This window comes from Sinocyclocheilus rhinocerous, unplaced genomic scaffold (genome assembly GCF_001515625.1).
Source record: "Sinocyclocheilus rhinocerous isolate Xijiao unplaced genomic scaffold, SAMN03320098_v1.1 scaffold2254, whole genome shotgun sequence".
Taxonomy (NCBI): domain Eukaryota; kingdom Metazoa; phylum Chordata; class Actinopteri; order Cypriniformes; family Cyprinidae; genus Sinocyclocheilus; species Sinocyclocheilus rhinocerous.
This window is the reverse complement of record NW_015652339.1, coordinates 451,057-478,172: the sequence shown is the minus strand read 5'-3', so window position 1 is coordinate 478,172 and position 27,116 is coordinate 451,057. Positions and strand designations below refer to the sequence as shown.

Sequence of the window (27,116 nt, the reverse complement as noted above, 5' to 3'; positions counted from 1 at the left end):
GACATGGCTGCAGCGTCAACAATACTACAGCGAGAATAAAAGTTACGCTTTCTTTCTTTGCGTGAACATTTGGGCGGCTTTATGCAAATCTTCCCAGATCGTGATGTAGGTATGTGGGGGCGTGTTAGAACGAGCCGTTTTAGGTAGGCGTGGTTGACTCTTAACTTTTATAAAGAATATCTCTTTGGATTTGAGACTTTAGTCTTTGCAACTTTACAGATCTTCTTTATGCACCAAGTGCTTGTAACACTCCAAAGAGAAAGGAAAAATTGAAATCGCATAATATGACCCCTTTAAATAGTAAGCTTTTTTGAATAATCACATTTTAAATCACAATTTTTTCCAATTTTATTTTTTTCCCAAAATGGTGCAGCTACATTAAATACGGCTTACATTTGGTGTTCGATCATCATTTGATGTTTTATATGAAATCACAATATACTGTTATATGACAGCGCTTTTTGTTTTGTTGCCAGGCTTTACCTTCTCCAGGCAGGCCGTCCCGGCCAAGGATGAACAGCTTATAATCGTACTGGCCCTCCAGGACCTGCGGCAAAGTACTCATCGCAAAAATCTCAGCCTTTTCGCTTGAGCCCTCGAGGACTCTGGGATAGGCGATGTATGCATCATACTGCTTACCATCACCGTCTACAAGAAGCAAACAAAGAGCACAGAACATGCTAAACTAAATACATCAAAGGCAATTAATATGTATTTTTTCAGCATGTTCTGCAGTGCTGCGAATGCATGAAAGGTGTTAATTCTAGTTCATGTAGCATGCGTAATTTCCCAGTAACTGCACGACGCTGCTAAAGTGCAAAAGTGTATTTCCTGTTTGTTGACTACCTGTGGTTTTGTAGAGGAATGGAAACACCGTCCTGACCCACAAGGCCAGCTCCACCTTGAATATGGTGCACAGAAGCACACTCGTCACGAAGAGCAATGCCACAGAACCCAGAAGAAGACCAAGCAGCAAGAAAAGATTCGCATCTGGTGATGAAGGGACAGGACAAACAAAAACAGCTGTTTATGTTCTGCTAGTATAATGTGATCTATAGTGAACGTAGATCACGTTTGCTTCAAGAAAAATAACTTCCCACTGGCTAATCTTCAAATGCACTTAAAGGCAATATAAATTTTCTATAAACTTTAAAACATGTAACTCTGCAAACACAGTATGCAGGGAATTAAATAAGACTAAAAACATCTGATAAGTAAATGCATTAATTTGTTAATAAATAAAAGTAAATGTATATAAACTAGTTCATAAAATGAAAGAGAGGGGCTTTCAAGATGTTATTTTTTCAAATATTAAAAATAAGATTTTAAAAATATTTACATTTAAATATTAATTTAAAATATAAATGAATACTTTTATTATTAATATGAATTAACATAAAATCAATATAACTTCAGCATTTAAATTAGTGATGTAAAATAAAAATAAAAATAATCAGAATTTTCTGCAATTATTCATTAACATTTGAAAACAAAAAAATGAAGACAGCCTTAAATATTAGTATAGTAATTTAGTTGTACTATAAAATAAAATGATTATTGTATTTCTTAAATTCTCATTTCTTTCTCTTCTCATTTTTTTATTTTACAGTGAACTGTTAATATAGTAATACTTCTTATTTTGATATTTTTAGTAATAACTTTATTATGTAGTTATTCATTTATTATTACTATTATTATTTTATAGTCATATAAAATATTTACGCCAAGTTGTGCAGCTCTAAAAACAAGAACAACAAACCTGGAGTTTTTTTTAAATTGCATTTAAAATTGCAATTGCATTTTTTCAGGGAAATAAAATAAATAAATAACAATCAGATTTTTTTTCTTTCTTCAAATCATGCAGCTCTCTAACCCAGACTACATTAAATACGGCTTGCGTTTGGTGTTAGGCCACCATTTGATGTCTAATTTGAAATATGCACACTTATTATTAAATTACACAATTTTCAGCAAATATTCATTATTCAAAATTGTTAAATTTTGTTAAAAGTTAAATCTTTCAATAAATATATTAACACATCAGTTCCCCAGATCATTATGTAGATCAACATAAATGAGGTATAATCATTTATTAAATGTTCAATAATAACCATTTTTAATTTAAAATTATTATTTACATTATTTAAATGATAGTTAACCAATAAAACTTTACACAAACTCTTATAAACGCTTCGTAATAAAATAGCATAAAAAGTGCAGATTTGTTGCTGGTTTGTACTTTCTTTTGTTGCACATGCATGAAAATCTGGGCAGCTCTGACTAGATGAGAAACGCCCACTGCTCGCTTAACCAGCGGCCGAGTTTGCAACAACTAGTCGCTGCCACTTGCAAATCTTTAAAATGCATATAGAAATGCATAGAAACTCTAAAACATGGTACTCTGCAAAAACAGGATGCAGGGAATTAAATAAGACAAATCTGTCATGAAAACGATACCAGCAACCATTAAGTAAATACAATAATATTTTAATAAATAAAAGTAAATAAATTAATTAACAGGGCATTCGAGATGTTATTCAATATTTAAATAAATTAGGGTTGTAAATTAATTTAAAAAAAATAAAGTTTTCTGCAATTATTTATTAACATTTGATTAAGACAGCCATAAATATTAGTATTGCAATATTAGTATTTTACTTATATGATTTCTTAAATACTTGTTTTTTTTATTTTACATTGAAATATAAAAATAGTAATATCTCTTATTGTGTTAACATTTTATTTTTTTAGAAATAAGAATAAAAAATAATATTATTCATTATAGTGATATAAAATATTCAAATTGTGCAAATTGAGCTCTACAAACAAGCACAGCAAACCTGGATTTTATTTTAAATGGCATTTTAAATTGTCATTGCAATATAAAAAAATAAATAATAATAAAAAAAAAAAAAAAAATTGATTATATAGATTTTATATATAAAATAATTTAAAATGTTCAGTAAAAACTAATATTAATTAAAAATGATAACTTGAATTATTTACTTGATAGTTAACCTTTAAAACTTTAGACAACCCAATAAATTCTTCGTAATAAAATAAAATAAGATAAGAAGGTGCAGATTTGTTGATGGTCTGTGCTTTCTCTTGCTTTGCTTGCAGGAAAATCTCAGCAGCTCTGTCTACATGAGAAACACCCACTGCTCGCTTAACCAGGGGTTAAGTTTCCAGCAACTAGTCATCTGTCAGTCGACAATGAGAGTGAAAGTGCTGTACCACAAAATTATATCTGATGTACAGTTATGAGTGGCAGATGCACATATTTATCAAATGAACTGTGTTGAAGTAATATTGCTTTAGGTGTTGTTGTGACGCACCCGCAGGGACGAGTGAGATCTGGCTGCTCGGGTGTCCTCGGCTGCTGGATGCCATACAGGTGAAGTTTAAATAGAAATCTTCCTCCCAAACAGCAGACAGTGAGAGCGTTCGCACCATAAGAAAACCATCCTTCGTTCTGCTTTCACTTTAAGAGGAAAGGAGGACAAGGGTTACACTTCAACTGAAGGAAAAATATATTACTCACCAGCATAACAATACACACTAATACACGGGAATATTCACCCACATGTATTTTTACCACACAGAGACCATAAAGATGTGGTTTCTGTCTACCAGTGTTATACTCACAATAAAGTCATTATCTTTTTACAGTTAGTCGTCTTTTATTTTTTTTAATCTCTTTTCCTTATATCTGTCGTGTGACTCATGAAATATGCATGCATGCAAATAAATCTTATCACAGTGTAACAATCTTGTCAGGCATATTTACAACAAAAATCAGTTTATGACATATTAAAAGACTAAATACTTTCACCCCAAATACTAATTAGTTGTAATTTTACATTTTTAAAATTTGCCACTATAGGTTTTGCCCATTTGTCAGTAAGATTTATTTTACTAATTTAAAACACAATCAAATTTTATATGCTCCCTTATTCTTTTATATATTTTAATATGTACACGTCAGAATAAGCATGTTTGAATTTTTAGATAAATAATGTGTTACACTGAATGACAATGTAACATTATTTCAACCAAATTTTGACATTTTATTCTCCAAAAACTTATATGAAACCTTAAAAGTAGACACTTTACTTACATTTAACGTGCTTTCTATGGACATAAAATCACTTTTGTAAATTTCTTTTGATGCGGACATCTTAACATCTCATATATATATATATATATATAAAATCACAAGTTATTTTTACTGGGAAAAAAACATTTAAAATGGTTTTATATTTAATATTACATAATTATTGATTATATTATCTAATCATGTATTATCCAATAAATGAAATACTTCACAAATGAAAGGTTTTATCTTATTTGAGTATTTTCTCTTTTAAGTTTAGTTCTCTTTATCGATGCAAATAAAAAGATGATTCGTAATAAATGTGTAAGACTAGTTTTACTGCGAAAAGAAATCAATGAAAACGTTTTGTATATTAAATAATTGTGGTCGTGGCTATTTTTGTATTATTCAATGAATTAAATACTTTACTAATCTTATTTTTTCTTAGTAGGAAATGTATAGATGCAAATCGATAGATTATTCATAATATATATATATAAGTCTAGTCTATATGGTTTCAAACAAATAATAATTCATTTAAATCTTATATCGCAATAATGACATATCATAATATTTGTTTTTTTTCCATGAAAATGTTTAATATATTAAATAATCATGTTAACAGCTAATTTTGTATTATCCAATGAATAAAATACTTTGCAAATGAACAGTACTTCAAATTTAGTATTTTAGAGTATTTTTGCTATTTAGTATAGAATAATCAAGAGATTATTCATAATAAATGCATAACAAGTCTTGTCTATTTGGTTTCAGACAATAAAGGATAATTAATTCAAGTCTTCTACCACAGGAACAACATACAGTCATTCACATTATAGTTATTTTTACTAGGAAAAATCAACGAAAGTGTTTTAAATATTAAATAATATAGTGGTAAGGGCTATTTTTGTATATCCAATGAATGAAATACTTCACAAATCAACAGTGCTTCACATTATTTAAATATTTTCTCTTTTTGTAGGTATTTTATAATCGCAAATCTAAAGAATATTCATAATTGATGTATGACAAGTCTTGTCTAAATGGTTTAAAACACAGGATAATTCTAATTTTATATCACAGTAGTGATATATAATCACAATATACATTATTTTTATTGGGTGAAAAAATCTATGAAAATATTTTAGCTATTTAATAATTTTTTTTGTATTATCCAATGAATGAAATACTCTACAAATGTTATATTATGAGTATTTTCTCTTTTTAGTCGTTATTTTACAGATGCAGATCAAGAGATTATTCATACAGTATTAAAATTCAATCAACAAAGGATAATTAATTCAAATCTTATTTCACAGTAATGACATATCACAATATATATTTTTATTTTTAATTGAAAAACAAATTGATTAAAATGTTTTAAATATTAAATAATCACGTGGTAACAGCTACTTTTGTATTATTCAGCGAATAAAATTATATACAAATGAAAAGTGCTTCGTCTTATTTGAGTATTTTTGTAGGAATTTATGAATGTAAATCAAAATCTTATTCAAAATTAATGTGTGATGTCTAGTTTATATGGTTTAAAGCAACAAAGTATAATTCAAATCTTACTTCACAGTAATGACATACATCACAATATAGTTATGTTTACTGGAAAAAAAAATTCAAAAATGAAAATTTTTGAAATATTAGATAATTATGTGGTAACGGCTATTTTTGTTTTATCCAATGAATGAAATACTTCGGTGCTTCTTCTTATTTAATTATTGTCTCTTTTTAGTAGGAACTTTATAGATGCAAATCAAAATATTACTGATAATAAATGCATCATAAGTCTAGTCTATATGGTTTCAAACAACAACGTTTAATCACGGTAATGATATATAATCACAATATATTTACTTTTACTCTGAAAAAATCCATTAAAATTTTTTAAATCATAAATAATCATTTGGTAATGGCTATTTTTGTATTATGCAATGCATGATATATTTACAAATTATATTATTTGATTTTTTTCTCTCTTTTTTGTAGCAACTTTATAAATGCAAATCAAAGGATTATTTGTAATAAATGCATGATATATCTAGTCTATATGGTTTCAAAGGATAATTCATTTAAACTGTGGACACCAAACCTGACCAAATGAAAGTTGAAACCTATCTTTATCTCATCTGAAACACAGCCATATTCAGTACGCACTTCATGGGTTTCTGATGAACGCGGTGTGACGTGTTTTGGGATATAAACTCCTCTTCAGACCCCAGCAGGACCTTCCAGATCACATCAACCATGGGAATGCCTTTCCCCCGAACAACGACCACGCAGTCCTTCCTGAAGGATGAACCTTATGAACAAACAAACACAGGCTGAGTCTATAATTCTCTCATAGGCCGCGTACAAACTGCAGTTTTGTGCATTTAGTTGTAGGATGTGGTTAATAAATTAACTTCATGTGTACAGAACACATATATGTGACCCTGGACCACAAAACCAGCCATAAGGGTAAATTTTTTGAAATTGAGATTTATACATCATCTGAAAGCTGAATAAATAAGCTTTCCATTAATGTATGGTGTGTTATGATAGGACAATATTTGGCTGAGATACAACTATTTGAAAATCTGGAATCTGAGGGTGCAAAAAAATCTAAATATTGAGAAAATAATCTTTAAGTTGTCCAAATGAAGTTCTTAGCAATGCATATTACTAATCAAAAATTAAGTTTTGATATATTTACGGTAGGAAATTTACAAAATATCTTCATGGAACATGACCTTTACTTAATATCCTAATGATTTTTGACATAAAAGAAAAATTAATCATTTTGACCCATACAATGTATTGTTGGCTATTGCTACAAATATCCCCCAGCGACTTAAGACTGCTTTTGTGCTCCAGGGTCACATATTGAGTGGCTAAAAAACAGCGATAAATAAACGATAATACTGTAATAAATAAATGAAATGTCCAGCTCACCCCTCTCCACTTTGATGATCTCATTAACCGGCTCGATCATTTGTGGCTTCATTAAATATTCATCTGCAATAATTAAAAAAAGCTTTAAAAAGGCAAAGTAATTATAAATAATCATATACCAGTGATTTAAAACACTCTTTTGCTTCAGGGTCCAAACAGCTGATAAAAACATCACAATAATCCACAGCACTCCAGTCCATCAGTTAACATCTGGAGAAGACAAAAGCTGAAACATGATCCAGCATTAAGACGTTTTAACTTCAAACCGTTGCTTTCAGCTAAAATATGAGTCCATAATCTATAATAAGGCTTCCTCCAGTGAAAAAATGGTCTGGTGTGAATCAGGAGAGAAATCTGCACAGATCAAGCACCGTTTAAACAGCTCTAAACAAATATGTGGCTGGATTTTGATGTGAGAGACAACAGGAGATGCACTTTTTCACTGAAGGAAGCATTTTTTTTTGGATTATGGACTCGTATTTTAGTTAAAAGCATCTTAATGCTGGATTTGTTTCAGCTTTTGTCTTCTCCAGATGTTAACTGATGGACTGGAGTGCTGTGGATTACTTGTGGATTATTGTGATGTTTTTATCAGCTGTTTGGACTCTCATTCTGACGGCACCCATTCACTGCAGAGCATCCATTGCTGAGACACTGATGCAATGCTATATTTCTCCAAATCTGATGAAGAAACAAACTCATCCTAATCTTGGCAGGCCTGAGGATGAGTGGGTTTTCAGCAAATTGTCATTATGTTCACACATCATCTTCCCATTGTGCAGTAAATGCTCACCGTTCACTTCACACTCTATAGTTTCGGCCATTTCACGGGCGACTCCAGCTACACGAAAGGTCATTTTGCAGGTGTAAAATCCAGCGTCATCGAGATGCACTTTGCGTATGTTGAGCATATCTTCATTTGGAACAAATTTCTCATCTTCTCGAAGGAGTTCACAGTTCTGAGAGGAAAGCAGACACAGTAGAGAGAAAGAAAGAGCAAATCAAATCTATGCGTCTAAATGAATGAATGAGCAAAGGCAGGTGCAGATCCAAAATAAAATGCATTTATGTCAGTGTCTCAGTATTGACATTACATTTATGCAAACCATGGATGCTTTTATTTGAAGAAACATACTCTGCATTGAAGACGTCAGCTTTTATCAGTTTATGCATGTGAATTTTGCTGTTTGAGGTTCAGGAAAGCACACAAAAATAATGAAAAAAATAATAAAAATAAAAAAAAAATAAAAAAAGATAAATATATATTTTTTTAAATAATATTTATTTTTTATGCATATATAATTACTCACTTTTTTTGGTAATGTTTGAAAAATATTAATGTTCAAGGTTGTTTTTAACCTTCTTTTATATTATGATTTTTAGCAAATTGTATTGAATCCTTGTAGGATAAATTTGACCTGAAACATTACGATCGCACCCAGAATTTAACATATTAACAAGGGCTAGTTTGTTCCTTAAACATCAGCAATTTTTATTTAAGAATCAAGGTTCCCACCCCCAAAAAGATTAACGTATTTGAATCGCATATAAAATTTCCATCCATTTGGATTACACGGTTTTAACAAACTAATAAACTTAATGTGTTGCATATTTGTCAGTCATACATAAATGAAACAGGTTAGATATCTGAACTAAAAATTAAAAAAATGTAAAAAAATCATGGAATAGTTATTACTGACCACACTGATTATTTGATTTTATTTAAATAAGGCAAGGCTAAGCAAGTTTATTTATATAGCACATTTCATACACAATGGTAATTCAAAGTGCTTTACATAAAAGAAAAGAAAATAATAATAAAATAAATAATCACAACAATAAAACAAGGAATTTAAAAACTTTTAAAATGATTTAAAAATTGATTTAAGAGGTTTAAAAATAAAACCTTAAAAAAAAAAGGATTTAAAATAATGATATTTTCAAAATGCATTTATTCAAATTGCTTAGAACCAACATAAATCTCTGAGTTTTAATCCAAATGCATGGAAATTGTATATGCAATTCAAATACATTAATCTTACATTTAGGCCTAATGTGACTCTTAGACTTGGAGAAGTCATGGAAACTAATACAACTTTAAAAATCTTCTATAATGAATATAAATTTTGCTCAAAAGAACAGATTTGGAACAACATTAGGGAAAAGTAAATAATAGCAGGACTTTCATTTTTGGATGCACTATCTCTTTAAGGCCTCTCTGGCGAACTTGATCAGATAAAGAGATGAACAATGCATTTTCTACCTTGTACCACTGGATGGACGGACTGTCCACGCTCTTTAGATATTTCCTCAGAGGGCAGACGAGGAGATCGTTCACATGAGCGCTGATCCGCTGGAGTCCCCTCTGCGGTCTCTCACAGTTTTCTGACGTCATTTCGGTCACCACCAGTCCTGTCGCCTGTTTGTAGCACTCACTTTGAGTCCTGATGACAAAATAAACACAGACAATGTTATTGGGGATCAAAACAAGCAGTTGCCACACAAATGCTCGCTCTCCTAAACCAAAGACATGACAACCATCTCAATGTCAGCAATCCAAACATGCAAATTGAGTGACAGGCAGCATGTGCTTCTGATTGGCTAACAAAAGTCCGGACCGCTCTGGGCCGATTTCTCACAATGTGTATTTTAATAATACCTGTCAGGTAGTAGAGACATTTTTATGCATGCTATTTTAAAAAGAAATCACTGTCTGCAATGCCTTAAAAAAAAAAAAAAACTGTGTTCTGATCTAGTATTTTGCATGTCATATTTTACACACAGCAGTAGCATGGAAAGAACAAGTTATAATGGAGAGGAGATGGAACACACACACACACACACACACACACACACACATACACACACACACATACACACAGGAAATATGGGACGCAAAAGACTAATGCTGCCCTCTGCTGACAGATTAAGTTCCATGCATTTATCTATCTAGTATTTTGCATGTCATATTTTACACACAGCAGTAGCATGGAAAGAACAAGTTATAATGGAGAGGAGATGGAACACACACACACACACACACACACACACACACATACACACACACACATACACACAGGAAATATGGGACGCAAAAGACTAATGCTGCCCTCTGCTGACAGATTAAGTTCCATGCATTTATCTATATCAGCATTTCTCAACCTTGTTTTTTATTTATTTATTTATTTTTTCCTATATGTTCCTCGCAGCCATTCTTATACTGGATTTATTAAAAAAACACACACATACAAACAAAACAAAATAATAAAATAAAATAAATAATCTATAAAAACAAAATAAACATTAAAAATAAATTAAAATTAAATAAATACATTTATTAACAGTCCTAATATTTAAGTTTCTGATTCATAGGTTTAGCAAAACACAAACTAAATAAAATCAATAAAAACAACAATAAACAAACAAACAAACAAACAGCTAGTTTGCTTCATGGGTTGATTCATATAAAACAAAAGAATAATATTAAAATAAATAAACAAATAAAACAATAAATAAAAAAAGTACATAAGTCAACTGTCCTATCATTTTAAGTTTATGATTTAGCAGAAAACAAACAATAACAATACTTATAAAAAATAAACATATAACTTAATTATATTATTTAAAAATAAATAACACAACAACAAAAAGGTAGGTAGTTTAATAAAATAATAATACTATGAAAACAAATCTACAATAATATAACAAATAAAACAATAATAAATAAACAAACGATTTTAGCAGTCCTTATATTTTTTAAGTTTAAATCATGGATTTATTTTTTTCATAGTAAACGCCTGTAAGGTAATTTTTTTTTTTTTCAGCTGAAGCTCAATTAACTTAATTAACTTATTACTATCTCTTGATATTTTAAGCATTAAGTAATTTTTCTGTATAATACATTTCCTGCATCTTTACTTGTTCTATTAAAAAAAAAAATTGCTATTTTTCCAAATTGTATTATTTCAAGTAACAAATAAGAAGCTTCCAGCAGCGCATTCTACTTTACACAGAAGAACAGCTAAGCACCACATCTTTGCCTTTTAACTTTTTTATTAATCTGTATATTCAGCCTGTTTTCTTAACCTTTCTTTGCTTACAGCTTCTGTCAGTGACAGTAAGTGTGTGTTTTGCGGCAGCAGGTTGTTTAAAGGTCAGGATCTTCAACACCTGTTCAACACGACACTGGTTTGCTCATCTCACCATCCTGGAAACTCCACATAGTAATCCTTCCTGATCTTTCCATTCATTTATTTCTTCAGTCAGCAGAGCACTGCAGCTTCAGTGAATCTCATCAAAACATATCAAGGTCGCGGTGGAAAAAATCTCAGCATATAAAAAATAGGCTTGGAAAAAAACAGAAAAAAAAAAGGGCATTTCTGTTGCACGCGAGGCCTGTAACCCCGAGTCTGACAGACTGACCACATCCTCTGCTCAAGATGCGTTTCTAAAAAACATTTCACTTCCAAAATGACTGCATGCGAAGCAAGCCCCTCCTGAAATCCCCCACCCCACAGAAATGTCCCCAAACTCCTTAATCCCTTTGATCATATTTACTCTTATTCATATTGTGATAATATTGTGATTCATATTGCATAATGAATATATGGGGGCGAAAATGTTCCTAATTTTTCTATATGATACATTTAGGCAATATCACTCAAATATCAGCACCACTGAAAATGTGATATTGATTTTACACAAGAGTTCAATAAACAACAAACTAATATTGAGACTTAAACTACCGGTGAAATGTTTGGAATAATATTTTATAAGATTTTTTTTTTTTTTTTTAAAGAAGTCTCTTCTGCTCACCAAGGCTGAAATTACTTGATTAAAATACAGTAAAAACTGTAAAAATTGTGAAATATTTGTACAATTTAAAATAGCTGTTTTCTATGTGAATATCTGTTAAACTGTAATTTATTTCTGTGATCAAAGCTGTATTTTCAGCATCATTACTCCGGTCTCCAGTGTCACATGATCCTTCAGAAATCATTCTAATATGCTGATTTGCTGCTCAAGAAACATTTCTGATTATTATCAATGTTGAAAACAGTCATATTTTTGTGGAAACCGTGATATACTACCATTCAGAAGTTTGGGGAGAGTAAGATTTTATTTTATTTTTTTAAATAATACTTGTATTCAGCAAGATTTTATTTCAAATAAATGCTGTTCTTTTGAACTTCCTATTCATTAAAGAATTCTGAAAAATGTATCACTGTTTCCACAAAAATATGAAGCAGCAAAAACTATTTATAATAAGAAACATTAATAACCTTTTGAAAACGGTCGAATGAATGACTCAATGACTCACTCCTTAAGACAGTGACTTGAGTTTCATATTTAAAGTATCACTTCATTTGACAAAAATCATTTCATATTTCTAGATTCCATTAGTTTTTAAACAATCTCACATCATTATTTATGCAGCTGTAATTGCAGTGTAAATGCAAACAAATGCTGCTTTAGATGCAGTTTCTGTGTCACTTCTGCGGCGCAAAAAGTGGATTTTGCTGATACTGACTTCATTTGATTGGTAACAGTCCTATAGTTTCTTATTACTCTAAATTAATTAATTGATTAAGTGTAACAATTTGACATAAAAGATGATGCATACATCAAACAAGGAACTGGGTGTTTTAAAGTACTCAGGACAAAACAAAACGATAAATAAATAATATAAAAATAAACAAATAAAACTATAATTATTAAAACATAAAAACAACAATAATATAACTAAATAAATACATACATACTCAGTACAAAACAATAGAAAATTAGCAAGTAAATAATAAATAAATAAAAGAATTAATGAAATATTAGAATTTGACATAAAAGATGATGCATACACCCAATAAGGATCTGGCTGTCCTCAGAAAAAAAAAATCTAAATAAATAAAATAAATACATAATATAAAAATAAATAAATAATAATTATTAAAATATTAAACTAAATAAAACAACAAACAGACAAATAAATAAATACTCTGATGAGTAAATACATGAATTATTATTATCATTATATTATTATTAATTATTAATCATCATCATCATAAATATTAAGAATTTGACATAAAAGATGACATACACTGAATAAAGAACTGGGTGTGTTAACGTGCTCAATACAAAAAAAGAAAATAATAATAAAAATAATATAAAATAAACAAATAAAGTTATTATAATATAAAAATAAATAAATAAACAACAACAATAATATAAATAAATAAATACTCTACAAAAATTTTTTTTAAAAATAAATAAAATGTAATGTAAAGTAAAGTAAAGTAAAGTAAAGTAAAGTAAGCAAGCAAGCTTTGGTGACATAACAGGCCTAATCCAGACAAAGGAACCAGCACAAAAACACACTCAGCAAAACATTGTCTAATTATCATAATCAGGGCCTGAATTTTGTTTTGGAAAATGGGGGGGAATTCGCCCTTTAGGTGGCTCTTATGGGGGGGATTTTTTTTATTTGAGGGAGGAGTATAGGGTATTTTTTAGACATATTTTTAAACTACAATCATCCAACCTAAATGTTTCGTCACCCAGTGTATTTGTGTTTTACAATTTATAATGTTGTTGATTCATTTTATATTGTGAGGAAGATACTTAAAAAGAAATGCTGAAATGAATTTATTTTAACTAAAAAAGACAACTAAACAGTCAGTAATAAAATAAGAATAGCTAAATGACAAGCAATGGCACAAACAAATACAATAACAATATACAAATAAAATTAACTCTGCTTTAAGTTTTTCAGGTAGGTATAACTGTAATATTCAGGTACAGAAATACCACAAATAAATGAATAATCCGTTTAACTTTAAAATAACACTGGTTAGTCTTCAATGTATAAATAAACATTAATGACAGACAGCAGCAGGTTTATTTAGGTTGCTGTCTCTTTAAGACCTCATGCATGGATCTAACTGTTACACATAAGTTTTGTTTCTCAACTGTTTACATTCACTTAATAGCCTATATACCGACAATGTTTAGTATAAATCGACTGTTTACGTGAATACTCATCAAGACAGGCATTTTGACAATTTTGTATGTATTTTGTATGCCGTTTACGCGCAATAAGGTGCAACACTACTTCATTCTGTAGTCGCGCGCTCTCAGATGCGGCTCTATGCGCGCACTTTGGGTGTGAGCTTGCAGAAAGCGGTCTCACAGAGAGCAAACAAGTACTGAATCGAGCATTTGAATGTTTAAAATGGTAAGACTCAAAAGCATGTGCAAATGATACACTCCGTCATCTGTCCCGAGCGACTTTCACGCTGAAATACACGCGGACACTGCGGGAATCAGTAGAATTATGCACAATCCCGCACCGAAATTCAAGCCCTGATAAACAACAATATCCCACAAAATATTGAGACATCATTTTTTTGGTAACACTACTAATTCCTACGAGTAAAACACTTTGAGTGCCTGAGTGAAGTGGCTTGGTGCGTCCCATGATCCATTGCTTAAGACAGATTCTTATTGATAAACATATAGAATTGCTTTAAAGATCAAGAGGAAAGAGTCTGTTCATACCTGACCACACATGTGTATTTTCCTTGCTGCTGCATGGTGACGTTGAAGAACCACACTTGTGTTTTCTTGAGCATGACGCTCTGCTCCAGCTCCGTGATCTCAGAGCCCGTTCTCTCATCGTACCATGTGACGCTGTATGGCGTTTCTGCAGGATTAAAGAGATAATGCACCTGCAATGGGCACTCCAGTATCGCCACTTCACCCGGGATCGAGAAAGCCCGCTCAAACGCCTGTCCGAAATCCCTGCAGGATTCTGTTTAGAGACATGCATGATGAAGACAGTTAATAACCAACACAAAACAATGCTAGAGAATGTAAAGGCATAATACGAGAGCATGGGAATAAAATTAATTTGGAAAAAAATTAAACAATATAGTGACACCAATGCTAAATTTTTTTTCCATGCATTTCCTGCCTCAAGCAGTGTTATTATTGTTAACTAAAACCATAAAAATGAGTCACAAATGAGTCAAAAACTCATTTCAACGAGTTCTCATTTTCATTTAGTTTGTTGAAGTTTTAAAATAAATAAAAATACATAAACTAAAACTTTATTAAAACTATATGGACACATTAAAATAGTAATAATACTAATAATAAAATGACAAAGACACACAATACAATTACTAAAACTTAAAGGGATAGTTCACCCAAAAACGAAAAAATTAAGTTAATATATATATGGATATTTTTCTTATAAAAACGCATTGATTTGCTTCAGGAGGCCTTAATTAACCCTCCGGAGCCGTGTGGAGCACTTTTCATGATGGATGGATGCACTTTATTGGACTTCAAAATCTCAACACCCATTCACTGCCATTATAAAGCTTGGAAGAGCCAGGACATTAATACAACTCTGATTGTATTTGTCTGAAAGAAGAAAGTCATATACACCTAGGACGGCTTGAGGGTGAGTAAATCATGGGGTAATTTGCATTTTTGGGTGAACTACCCCTTTAAAAAAATTAAAATGAAAAAAGAAAATATAAAAATAGAATTTATTCAAAATATTAACAAAAACTATTCTAAATAACTTCTAAATAAATAAATACCTGAAAATAAAATAAAATAAAAATAAGATTGTATTTTATCCACAGCACTGTTCATAAATTATTTTAGTAGATTTCAACAAACGAGTTTGATATATTCAATTCAAAAATATTCAGGGTAAATTTCTTCATATATCTGACATGCACTGTGAGCTGTAAGGTCTTATATAGACAGGTGTGTGGCTTTCCTAATCAAGTGCAATCAGTATAATCAAACACAGCTGGACTGAAATGAAGGTGTAGAACCATCTCAAGGATGATCAGAAGGAATGGACAGCACCTGAGTTAAATATATGAGTGTCACAGCAAAGGGTGTGAATACTTAGGACCATGTGATATTTGAGTTTTTCTTTTTTAATAAATCTGCAAAGATGTCAACAATTCTGTGTTTTTCTGTCAATATGGGGTGCTGTGTGTACATTAATGAGGAAAAAAAATTAACTTAAATGATTTTAGCAAATGGCTGCAATATAACAAAGAGTGAAAAATTTAAGGGGGTCTGAATACTTTCCGTACCCACTGTATATATATATATATATATACTGGGCACCTTGTATGTATCATAATAACCACTTTCAGAGCTTTGCAGCCACGCCTTGAGTTTAAATGCTGTTCTGTACACAGAGGTTTATGAGGTACAATAAATCAAACATCCTCATCAAGCTATAATTGAGTTTTATTTCATTTACAGGCATCAGTATATGACTCACTTCATCCAGCTAGTAAAGTTATTGAAGGAAACAGATGCAACTTCCTTACCTGGACCTAAAGTTTCCGTTGAGATCACGGCACATTCAGTTGGCCAAAGTACAGCGACCAGGAAAATGAGGGACGACCGACCCATATCTGTAGAGAAAGAAATGACAAAATGATTGAATTTGAATAGAGATGCAGAGTGCAGAAGTGTAATTTCATATTTGAATTTAAGAAATTAGAATTATAATAGAATGTCTAATGGATCACATGAAGAAAAAGCTGAGGATAACTAAAAAAATTATATATGTTTGTTTGTTGTTGTCGTTTTTATTCCAAACATCTGCAATCACAACTTTTAATTTCCCTGATATTTGCAGATTTTCCATGACCCTAATGTTAGAAAACCCTATAAATAATATTCAGGCACTCTTGAATGTTCCCTTCAGCTTTTATGATGTTGTTAGTCATGTTTGATGAACTTTGAACCTCATGTTTACTGAAAGTGTTTGAGACACAAACTCAAAGGTCATCCCAGGATCAGGGTGAAAAAAACACCATTTGTAAAATATTTTTTCACTATTTTCCACACACACACACACGGTATATTGTCTATAAAATAAATGTAGCAAAAATGATGGCAAATGAGACACACAAAATCAATTAAAAACACAAACACAGATCACACTTTGACACAATATTTAATTTCCAATTTTTTTTTTTAAGAAAATTAGTGTAGGTCTGAATTTCACTCTGAAGTTGCTAGTAAATGTCACAAATAATTACAAAGAAATGGCAAGCAACACACTGAAGTAGAAAAACTAAAATATTTTCTTGCAAAACGTAAATTTTTCACAGAGTATGCACTGCTTGCACGGTCAGTATTTTTAGAAAATGACAACTGGAACTAATTACAGACCGCAAAAAAATAATAAAATACACAATAAAATAAGACTGCAAAAATGATTCTGAGATGCAAAAGTGCAGTAACATATAATCTGATGACCAACCCTTAAATAACTAAGCTTATACGAATACATATGAATTTCTACTCTCACTTCCCTCCTCTCCAAGAAACGCAGATAGATGGGAAATGCTGACTAGAGCTGAAGCTCTGTAGCGGAGAGTGCCGATCCAGCAATCGACCGACTAAAACAGAGTCAATCTTGCACAACAGTTTTCGTTCTTTAAAAGAGTAGACCACACGGCTGCACTTCAGAGGAACTTAACATGCTTGCTCAGCGTTAAAAATGGTTATTTGAGGAATAAATGTAAACATGCACATCTGAGAAAAAGGGAACATTCTGTTGTCAAACAGGATCATGCCCTACATTAACCCTGAATTTAAACTATCCAGCCAAAACTTGATCTGCTTGTAACCTCCAAACCCTCATCCAGATGTTCAGTGGATAGCAAAATATTTACTTCAGTTAGTAAATAGTTTTTAACAGGTGATGACGTCAATCGATTCCACTTGTACTTACATGCTTACAGCAGCTACATTTAAAGAAAAAAAAACCCCAGCCGCATTTAAAAAACCAGCAAGCTATGCAAATAAATTTTAAAGGGATATTATCATTTTAATAGTGGCGTTCCAGCGGATGACGTAGGAGTGTAACGATTCATCGATATGGATCGATATATCGATACGATGTCTGACGATACGATGCATCGATGCCATGCGCAAAATATCGATATCTGTAGTATAAATAGGCACCTTTATTTTGGCACTGTCCACATTTTCACATAATGTCTGTCTAAGCATTACCGACAACGCGTGCATTCTTGTTCAAACTCACGTATCAGGACTCGATATAAGGACCGCCCGAAGGCACAAGGTGAGCATAAAAGACGCTCGGGATTGTTGGCGGAACAGTCGAGCGCTGAGTGAGAAGTTTTCTGCGCACACATCTGAAGTGCGCGCACGCACAAGACAGCCGCGTCTACACCGCGCGAATACTAAATTGAGCTCTCTTCCACTTTTTTGTGCATGGATGAATAAATAGACATTTGTTTTGGCGAATATCCTAGTAAACACAGTCGTTTAGGCATATGTCTTAACGTAAACAGTTGAGAAAGAAAAGGCATGTGTATCAGTAGTTAAATCCGTGCTTTCGTTCTTAAAGTGAAAGCAAACTAATAATAAATCTAATGCTGTTAAAGAAAAATACAAGTGCTCACTGCTCCTGACTAAATAACCTTTGTAACACCAAAATGATTAATCTATATTTAATTTATACATTAATATCATAATATCGATACATCGATCGATATACTCCTGTATCGAATCGAATCGTAATCGTATCATATAATTTTTTGAGGTATCGGCAAATATCGTATCGCTGGGTATGAGAATCGATATCGTATCGTATCGTGACGAACCATCCGATTTACACCCCTAGTAGGACGTAGCGTAAGCTCCAGTAAGAATATGCTAGTCTCGCAAGAACCAAGTTTTGTTTACAGCAAAGGAAAACCAGTCTCCTCTTGGCTTATATCGAAATCCTCCAAAATTTTTCTTTACAAATTCTCTTTTTCTACTTCTAATTCGTGACTGGTGTTTTGTTTTGCTCTCTTCTCTGCGTTTCTGCATTCGTCACCGCATTTGCTTACGTTCTACATCATCCGCTGGAACGCCACCCTCTTGTGAACACGAGTACAACAGTTGTAAATATGAATATTTTTCTTACACAAACGCATTGATTCCACTCAGAAGGCCTTTATTAACCCCCCGGAGCACTTTTTATGATGGATGGACGCAGTTTATTGGACTTCAAAATCTCAACACCCATTCACTGCCATTATAAAGCTTGGAAGAGCCAGGACATTTTTAATATAACTCCGATTGTATTCGTCTAAAAGAAGAAAGTCATACACCTAGGATGGCTTGAGGGTGAGTAAATCATGGGGTAATTTTAATTTTTGGGTGAACTATCCCTTTAAGTTTGATTTTCCTTTTTTTGTTTGGAGAAATGTAGCATCACATCACATTCCAATGGATCCTCTGCAGTGAATGGGTGCCGTCAGAATGAGAGTCCAAACAGCTGATAAAAACATCACAGTAATCCACACCACTCCAGTCCATCAGTTAATGTCTTATGAAAACAAAAGCTGCGTGTTTGTGAGAAACACATCCGTTATTATGTTTTTAACTTCAAATGGTTGATTCCAGCTAAAATACGAGTCCTCTATAAGAGTCCAAAACAGCCCTATGTGATTATGGACTCGTATTTTATCTGTAAGCAACGGTTTGAAGTTAAAAACGTCTTACTGATGAATTTGTTTCTTACAAACACACAGCTTTTCACATCACAAGATGTTAACTGATGGACTGGAGTGGTGTGGATTACTTGTGGATTATTGTGATGATTTATCAGCTGTTTGGACTCTCATTCTGACGGCACCCATTCACACCCATTCATATACCAAATTTCTCCAAATATGTTCCCATGAAAAAACAAACTTATCTTCATCTTGGATGGCCTAAAGGTAGGTCAATTCTCAACAAATTTTCTTTTTTGGCTTGACTATTCCTTTAATATGACCAGGTCTAAAAACACCCTGTTGACTATTAAAGGCGAGTTGCATTATTTTGGGCTGATTCACAAACATTTGCAGTCCGGTTTGACAATTGCTGCTAAGAAATGGAAAAACAAACAAGAAGAAAATTGATGACCAGAATGAACCTGATTGTCAAGTACAGCAAAAGTTTGGGTGGCACTGGTTTTAAAAAAAATGACAATCCCCAACGACAATGAACGACACTCATTACTGACCTGGGAAAATTCATTCTAACATGCCACATCATTATAATAGTTCAACAATTTCCTGACAGGGTGAAGTACAAGTTAACAAGCAATTTACAACATGTCCATCTAAAGGAACAGACAGAGAGAAAACCAATCAAGTGTTGAGTTCCCACAACCACAGAACAGATTTCACTACAGCAACATGAAGTTTCATAATAGCAACGAGTCTGTCGCTTGCCTAAACCGTCTGATTCAGTCCAAACATGTATGAGTGAGGACATGCTGTACTATTCAAATGCATCTCAAATCGCTCCAACCTTAAATTACATAAGCGTCATTCTACAAAACACGTGCCTTTTCCAGCTTGTTATGGTGTTTTCAAAATATGATTGTAAGATTTTAAACATTTGATCAGATAAATGATGTGTGGAAGCTAAATCAATACATTTTAATATATGTTTGGGAGACACTTATGCCTTCAGAAACTACAATGTGCTTCTTTGAACTAGAATTTAATGCCGATATTTCTACAAATACCCACTTTTCTATGATTCGTTTACTATACAAAATCATGGCTTTAAGATCACCCCATATTGACAAACACACCTGTTGACCAACAAGTGAATGCAATAAAACTACACAAATTAAAACAGTCACTAATAATGAAGAAAGTGGAAATATATCTATAAATAAATTATCTTTATATCTATTTATCTATACATAAATGAGTTTATATATACTGTATATATATATATATATATATATATATATATATATATATGTAAATCACTAGTTTTGCAGATTTTAAAAAATGTTAAATCAACGCCATTTGAAGAGAAAAGATGAATGAAAAATGAATGAATGAATGAAATCCCTGCTAACTTCAGCTTTAATGACTCTTTCTGAGTCAACATAATAACTAGAGTGCAAGCTAATAAAACAATATCAAAGCCACAAATCAACCACTTCCTATTGGCCCCATTGTCCATTTCCAGCAGTCTGGACACACTTGAGTGAATTTATGCTTCTCATGATATTAAAGGCCTTTTTAATCTAAAGGCTTTTGCTTAAATGCTTGAAACCCACTTGGAAAATTAATGCAATCATGTAAATTTGTCTATGTTTGATTTTTTTCATGCAACTAAAATTTACATTAAAAAAAGTTAAATATGAGAAGTAAAAGCATCATTACTTGTGCAGCACATGTATGTTCCTCCTTCACTAGTGTTTTAAAGCATCCCATGATGCACCTCATGAAGTTGGCTGATAAATGTGCTGAAATCTAGAGAAATAAACTTACATATAAAAGAGTTTTGAGTGATATTTCCATAGCTTATTCTATCCATAGCTTTCCGGTCATTCTAACATGTGGGGAAAAAGTCATAATAAAGAATGACTAACTGTGACTGCCAGAATCTGTTGAACAAACATGAACTTTCATTCATCAAGTTAAATGCCAGGTAAGGATTTTACCACACCGCATGTTTACAGAGGAAATCTGGGAAATCTTCTCAAAAACAAAACCCAGGGAAGTCAAGTCATGGCTATAAATGAATCACACAGTTTAATGGCACAGATGGTGCCAGACACCACAAACCGGGATCTAATGAGCGAACGTCTTACCTACAGTCGTTCCCAAAGCATCATGATTCCCTTCAGTAAAACTCGCTTTATACTTGAGTCAAGCACTCATTTAACGTGTCTTCATCGGACCCTAAAGAGCACATATATGGCCGCACTGTCGTGCCACTTCTCCATGGTCACAGGAATGTTTGAGAAAGCGCATTTTGCAATATCCTCTCAGCGTTTGGGAGGCTTCCTCTCCAACGCCTCAGAAATAAAGTTGCGCAATGAACAAGCGAGAGAGAGGCGGAGAAAAGTTGTTTGACTTGATGCTGCTTTCACTGAGCTTTAAACATTTTGTCACTCATGACTTGAACTGCTTCTTTTTAACAACATTTCAAGGTCTGAGGGACTGAAAGTAACTTAAATCTGTTCACACGTGACCTAATCCTTCCTCTTCCAAAAGCCTCACTGAAAACAAGGTGTGTGTGAGTTACAACTTCAATACTGTAGGGGGCGCACTTTCAAAGCTTGTGTTAGAACTAAGGTTAGATTTAGAGTTGAACATGTCAAAAACTGCAGATTTGTTGCATTGTATTTATTACATGTTTGCTAAAGACAAACACTGTACAAAGTAAAAAACGGTGAACAATAGTGTAAATGAACGAGTAATATCCACCGTATTTTTACCGTAAGCATGTTTATTATAGTAACCATGAACTGGTTTGTGGAGCAAATGGTTTTTTGTGTACTACACAGAAAACAAAAATTCAGGCCAAAATATATTTTAAATATATGTGATCCTGGACCATAAAAGCAGTCTTAAGTCGCTGGAGTATATTTGTAGCAATAGCCAACAATACATTGTATGGGTCAAAATTATCGATTTTTCTTTAATGCCAAAAATCATTAGGATATTAAGTAAAGATCATGTTCCATAAAGATATTTTGTAAATTTCCTACCGTAAATATATCAAAACTTAATGTTTGATTAATAATATGCATTGCTAAGAACTTCATTTGGACAACTTTAAAGATGATTTTCTCAATATTTAGATTTTTTTGCACCCTCAGATTCCAGATTTTCAAATCTATCTCGTCAAAATATTGTCCTATCCTAACAAACCATACATCAATGGAAAGCTTATTTAATCAGCTCTCAGATGATGCATAAATCTCAATTTCTAAAAATTGACCCTTATGACTGGTTTTGTGGTCCAGGGTCACATATGCTAAATATATGTTGTAAATATATTTTTGCAACTGAAAAATAAAAAAAATATTTTTACTTTCAACCTTCCAGCTTACTTTCGAGTTACAAAATAAGGTGGATAAACTAATTAAGATGTGCAAAATAAAAAAGCCAATTTAAAAAGTAGCAATAAACAAAAAGGCTCTACTTGAATAAGTAATAATGAAGCAGTTTAACATTCTGAAGCATAAGTTTGGTGTGTTAGAAAAGCAATTTTTTAAGAAATCAAAATAGTGGAAAAATAGAAAAGCATTTGATTCAGGAGCAATGATCAAAAATTTAGAGTTATACGCAATTATTTAATTAAATTCTAATATTATAGCAAGTGTCTAATAAGTGAGATTTGGTTTGGTATCTCTGCACTTTATGGCTGTAACTCCCAGACTCTTTTACGGTAGAATAATTAGAATAGTAGAAGAAGAAAATCTGAACAAACCAGCAGCGTCCTGGATATTATCCGGGATTATGCCATGCATTATCCTCTATGGAGTTAAGCTATGCAAATTCAGATATACTGACTCACTGTATGAGAATTTTAGCTATTATTGTTCAGTGGCTAACCTTATACATCTTCACTAACCTTATAAAATAGCGCAGACATTCACTTCTGCTGGGGTTCTTCAGTTCTCTGAACAGTAACTCTTCCGCAGATGTTTATTTCTCTTGGTTCTTGCTTCACCAAGTGTCACATATTTCTTCTGTCTGTCAGAATTACTTTTTATATTCATGATCCGGTCAGCAGCTGGGGATTCATCATCAGGTCATGATGCTTACGAAGGCCCTCCCATTTCCTGTTGTGTTATAATATAGAAATAAATCATTTTCCCTTCGCCATTTATTTCTATCTTTCTTCTTCTTGTGCAGGGCCAAGGACGTTTCCTCCAGTTTGTGGAGTTCAGAGTTGGCCTACACTTCAGTTTGGACAGGAGGAGCGAGAACTGGAAGCAGAGACCGCGTCTGTTCCTCTCAGTTCTGCTCCAGCGAGCCGCGCTCCTTCCCATGATTCCTCACTCTGTGTTGGCGCCATGCCTGCCTTTGAGGAAAAATATAGCCTGTCACATATTCCACATATTCCTGAGCGTGTATTTTTGTCTCAAATGTTTATGCAATAAGTCATATTAAGCAATAACTGATAAGACAAATTAGTGATATCACCCTTATTTTTAGCCCATCTGTGGTTTACAGAATGCATGAAGACACTTTGCATTTTTTTCCGAGGATCAGGAAAAATGTAAGAAAAAAAATGCACAAAATGAAAGTAAATGGAATCATAGTAAATCAAATCAAAGTGAGTAAATGAGTGTCATGATTCCTTTCTATATCCACTGTATGTATGTATACAGACTCAAATGTTGACATTTAACTGAAATAAAATATATATATAAAATAAACTTTTTATTTTTTTTACTTTTTATTTCAGCTAGTTACCAAGGCAAATTTTCTCATTTTTGTTTAATGTACTAAAATAACTAGAACTAAAACTGAAGTAAAATTAATAAAAAAAATAATATAGTTTTTTTACTTGAACTAAAAAGAAATAAAATATAAAAATATTTTTAAAATATTTAAAAATACAAATATAACCATAAAAAAATATAAAAATATCTAAAAAAAACGTTTTTGTTTATTTTTTTCTTGTTTCAGCTAGTTGTCAAGGCAAAATTTCTCATTTTCATTTTGTTTAACATGATGTTCTAAAATAACTAGAACTAAAACTGAAGTAAAAATTAATAAAAACTAGACACATTTAAAACAACTAATAAAAATAAACACAACAAAATAACTAAAATAACAAACACAAACTAAACCTTTAAATAAAATTAAAATCAAAACATTCAAAATATTCAAAATATTAACAATGTCAGTGTTCAAATAACCCTGATACTGAGACATTCTCATATTCATCTTCATTTTCACTCAGATTATTATGCTGACACTAATAATTAAGTTTAGTTTAGAAAATGTAATAATTAAATAAAAAAATTAATCTAAAATAAATAATTTATTACATTTAATAATTACATTTATTTGAATAATTATGCTGGTAAAAATGATGATGGAATGCAAAAAAGAAATTTTTCTAGGGGTCTCACACTTTTGAAACTAAAAATCTGCTAAACATGAACTTGTTATGGCCACAAGAGGGCGAAGTCGTTTATTTGCGCATTATTATCTTATCAAACATTTTGGGCTCTGAATACACAGCGCATGGCATTATGATAAAAAATAAAATAAACTAGATGACAGAAGAAAAAAATACTGTAAAAACTAGCTGACAGAAAACAGCAATATTATACCTAACTGAAAAATGTCACAGTGTTAAACAATGGAAAAGTTTAACACACAAGCATTATCATTTATTAAAAAGCATCCTGTTTCTTTTCAAACAGGAAGAGATGCTGAGAGGCTACAGGAAAAAAAGGGTAAACATCCACACATTGATATTAATACTCAAAAATGTATTAAACAAACAAATAAACCAGATTCTCAGATTGCATGAGCAGATCTACATCCTTTCAAGCCCTGTTTAATATGCAAAAAGACTTTTATTGAATTTTGAGGTATTGTATTGTAAAGCAGTGGCTTTCAATTACAAAAAATTATCATATAGGCTTATATGTACATAGAAGGTCTCAATTCTTGTTGGTCATTTACTTTCACGAGTTTCACAATTTGAGTTGAATTACTGAAATAAAGTAACTTTTCCACGACATTCTAATTTATTGAGATGCACCTGTAGTTCATAAATGTTATTGCTCTCTGTGTGGTTTGTTTGTGTGCACATCTCTGGCATCTCTTACCCGCTTCTCTAACGCTACTATTGCATGTTTACAGGCACTTCTTGCTTTTGTCTCTAGGCAACGCTGCTCTAGAAATCACCACATAGCATGATATCTTTGCAGAAGTGTTGAGAGAGCGTTTCCTCAAAATTACATGCAAGGTTTGGACAAAAGTCAGAATTTAAGAATCAGCTCCCTTTCAAACCATGAGTGCGAATTTGGATTAAATCAGACACAGCACACAGACTGTTAAATTAAATGACAGAAAAATAAAAGAAAAAATAAATTCAACAGTCACACAACGGACGAATTTCATTAGTCGAACACAGGCTTACACAGGCCTAATTAATATAATTAGTATATAAATTGTATTATATATATATAAGACATTTTAAAAATGACAAAGCACCTAACAAATGACAACAAAATAAAAATAAAAATAAAAAATTTAATATTGCTAAAATAAAAAATATGAATAAAAATACTTTATGTATAATAATATATTGTATTATATATATATATATATATATATATATATATATAATAAAAACAGATGTAAAACAAAAACTAATAATGAAAAAAGCACATAACAAAATTATTAAATCTTAATAAAAAAAACTATTAATATTAATAAATTAATTTTATATTAATAAACACTATTATATTTTATACTAAATAATTGTATATGAATAAAAAATAACAGACTCACATAATCGAATTCACATAATATTAGAAATTTCTTAGAAATATTAGTAAAAAATGATATTAATTTTGCCATACATCCCACAAAATGTCCAGCATATAATTTGAGCGTCAATACAAAAAAAATAAAATAAAATATGAACTAAGCACAAATTGTTGTAGGTGCATTTCAAACACTAACGATTAACATGGTGTTTCTATTTTTTTATTTTTTTATTTTTTTTATGGACATCAGTGTTATTTTAGTATTATTTATAATTATTATAATATGCTAATTATATTAACAGTGTTTATTCATTTATTTTGAACAATCTTACATTTTTAATTAATTTTTAGATTTTAGATAAAAGTTTTGGTAATTTTGTTATGCGATTTTGTCATTTTTATTAGGTTCGTCTTCAGGAACTCGAGCTGCGTCGGAGAACGCTTTGGGAACTCCTTCTGTGACCACGCTCTGAATCACATGTGAAATCAGTCCAATAGCTGGGCGACACGTCACAGGCGGGTGACGTCATGACCAGGAAGCTATAAAAGCACGTGCAGCGGAGCCGGTGTTGGCCCCGCTTCCGTCTGGGCGGAGCGGCGGCTGCATTTGTGGGGTTCGCAATTGGATCTGGTGGAGGGAATGGAGACAGGCGAGTCCCTATCTCCTTCCTCACCCGCCAGATCCAGCGCCCGATCTCTGGGTTTGGAAGCCCGTTCTGCGGCTACTTCCTCCCGGGGTGACGGCTCGAC

General features: G+C 31.9%; 1 protein-coding gene across 3 annotated transcripts in view; it reads right to left on the bottom strand.

The window, feature by feature from the left end:
• The window catches only part of LOC107714881 (interleukin-1 receptor type 1-like), a 27,769-nt gene extending 4,274 nt beyond the window's left edge, over window positions 1–23,495 (bottom strand). Inside the window, exons 1-10 of one of the 3 annotated variants that reach the window (XM_016520874.1) lie at window positions 23,480–23,495; window positions 16,402–16,488; window positions 14,594–14,846; window positions 9,306–9,486; window positions 7,836–8,001; window positions 7,043–7,105; window positions 6,266–6,410; window positions 3,339–3,484; window positions 847–990; window positions 484–648 (exon numbers count right to left, since the gene is read on the bottom strand). In XM_016520874.1, the coding sequence (XP_016376360.1) occupies window positions 484–648; window positions 847–990; window positions 3,339–3,484; window positions 6,266–6,410; window positions 7,043–7,105; window positions 7,836–8,001; window positions 9,306–9,486; window positions 14,594–14,846; window positions 16,402–16,486 (1,348 nt within the window). In that variant the 5' untranslated portion in view covers window positions 16,487–16,488; window positions 23,480–23,495. Of the gene's footprint in view, window positions 1–483; window positions 649–846; window positions 991–3,338; window positions 3,485–6,265; window positions 6,411–7,042; window positions 7,106–7,835; window positions 8,002–9,305; window positions 9,487–14,593; window positions 14,847–16,401; window positions 16,489–21,384; window positions 21,446–21,707; window positions 21,897–23,479 lie in introns of those variants that run through there. The other 2 variants (XM_016520873.1, XM_016520872.1) reach the window with 2 other exon arrangements.
• Window positions 23,496–27,116: the final 3,621 nt, after the last annotated feature.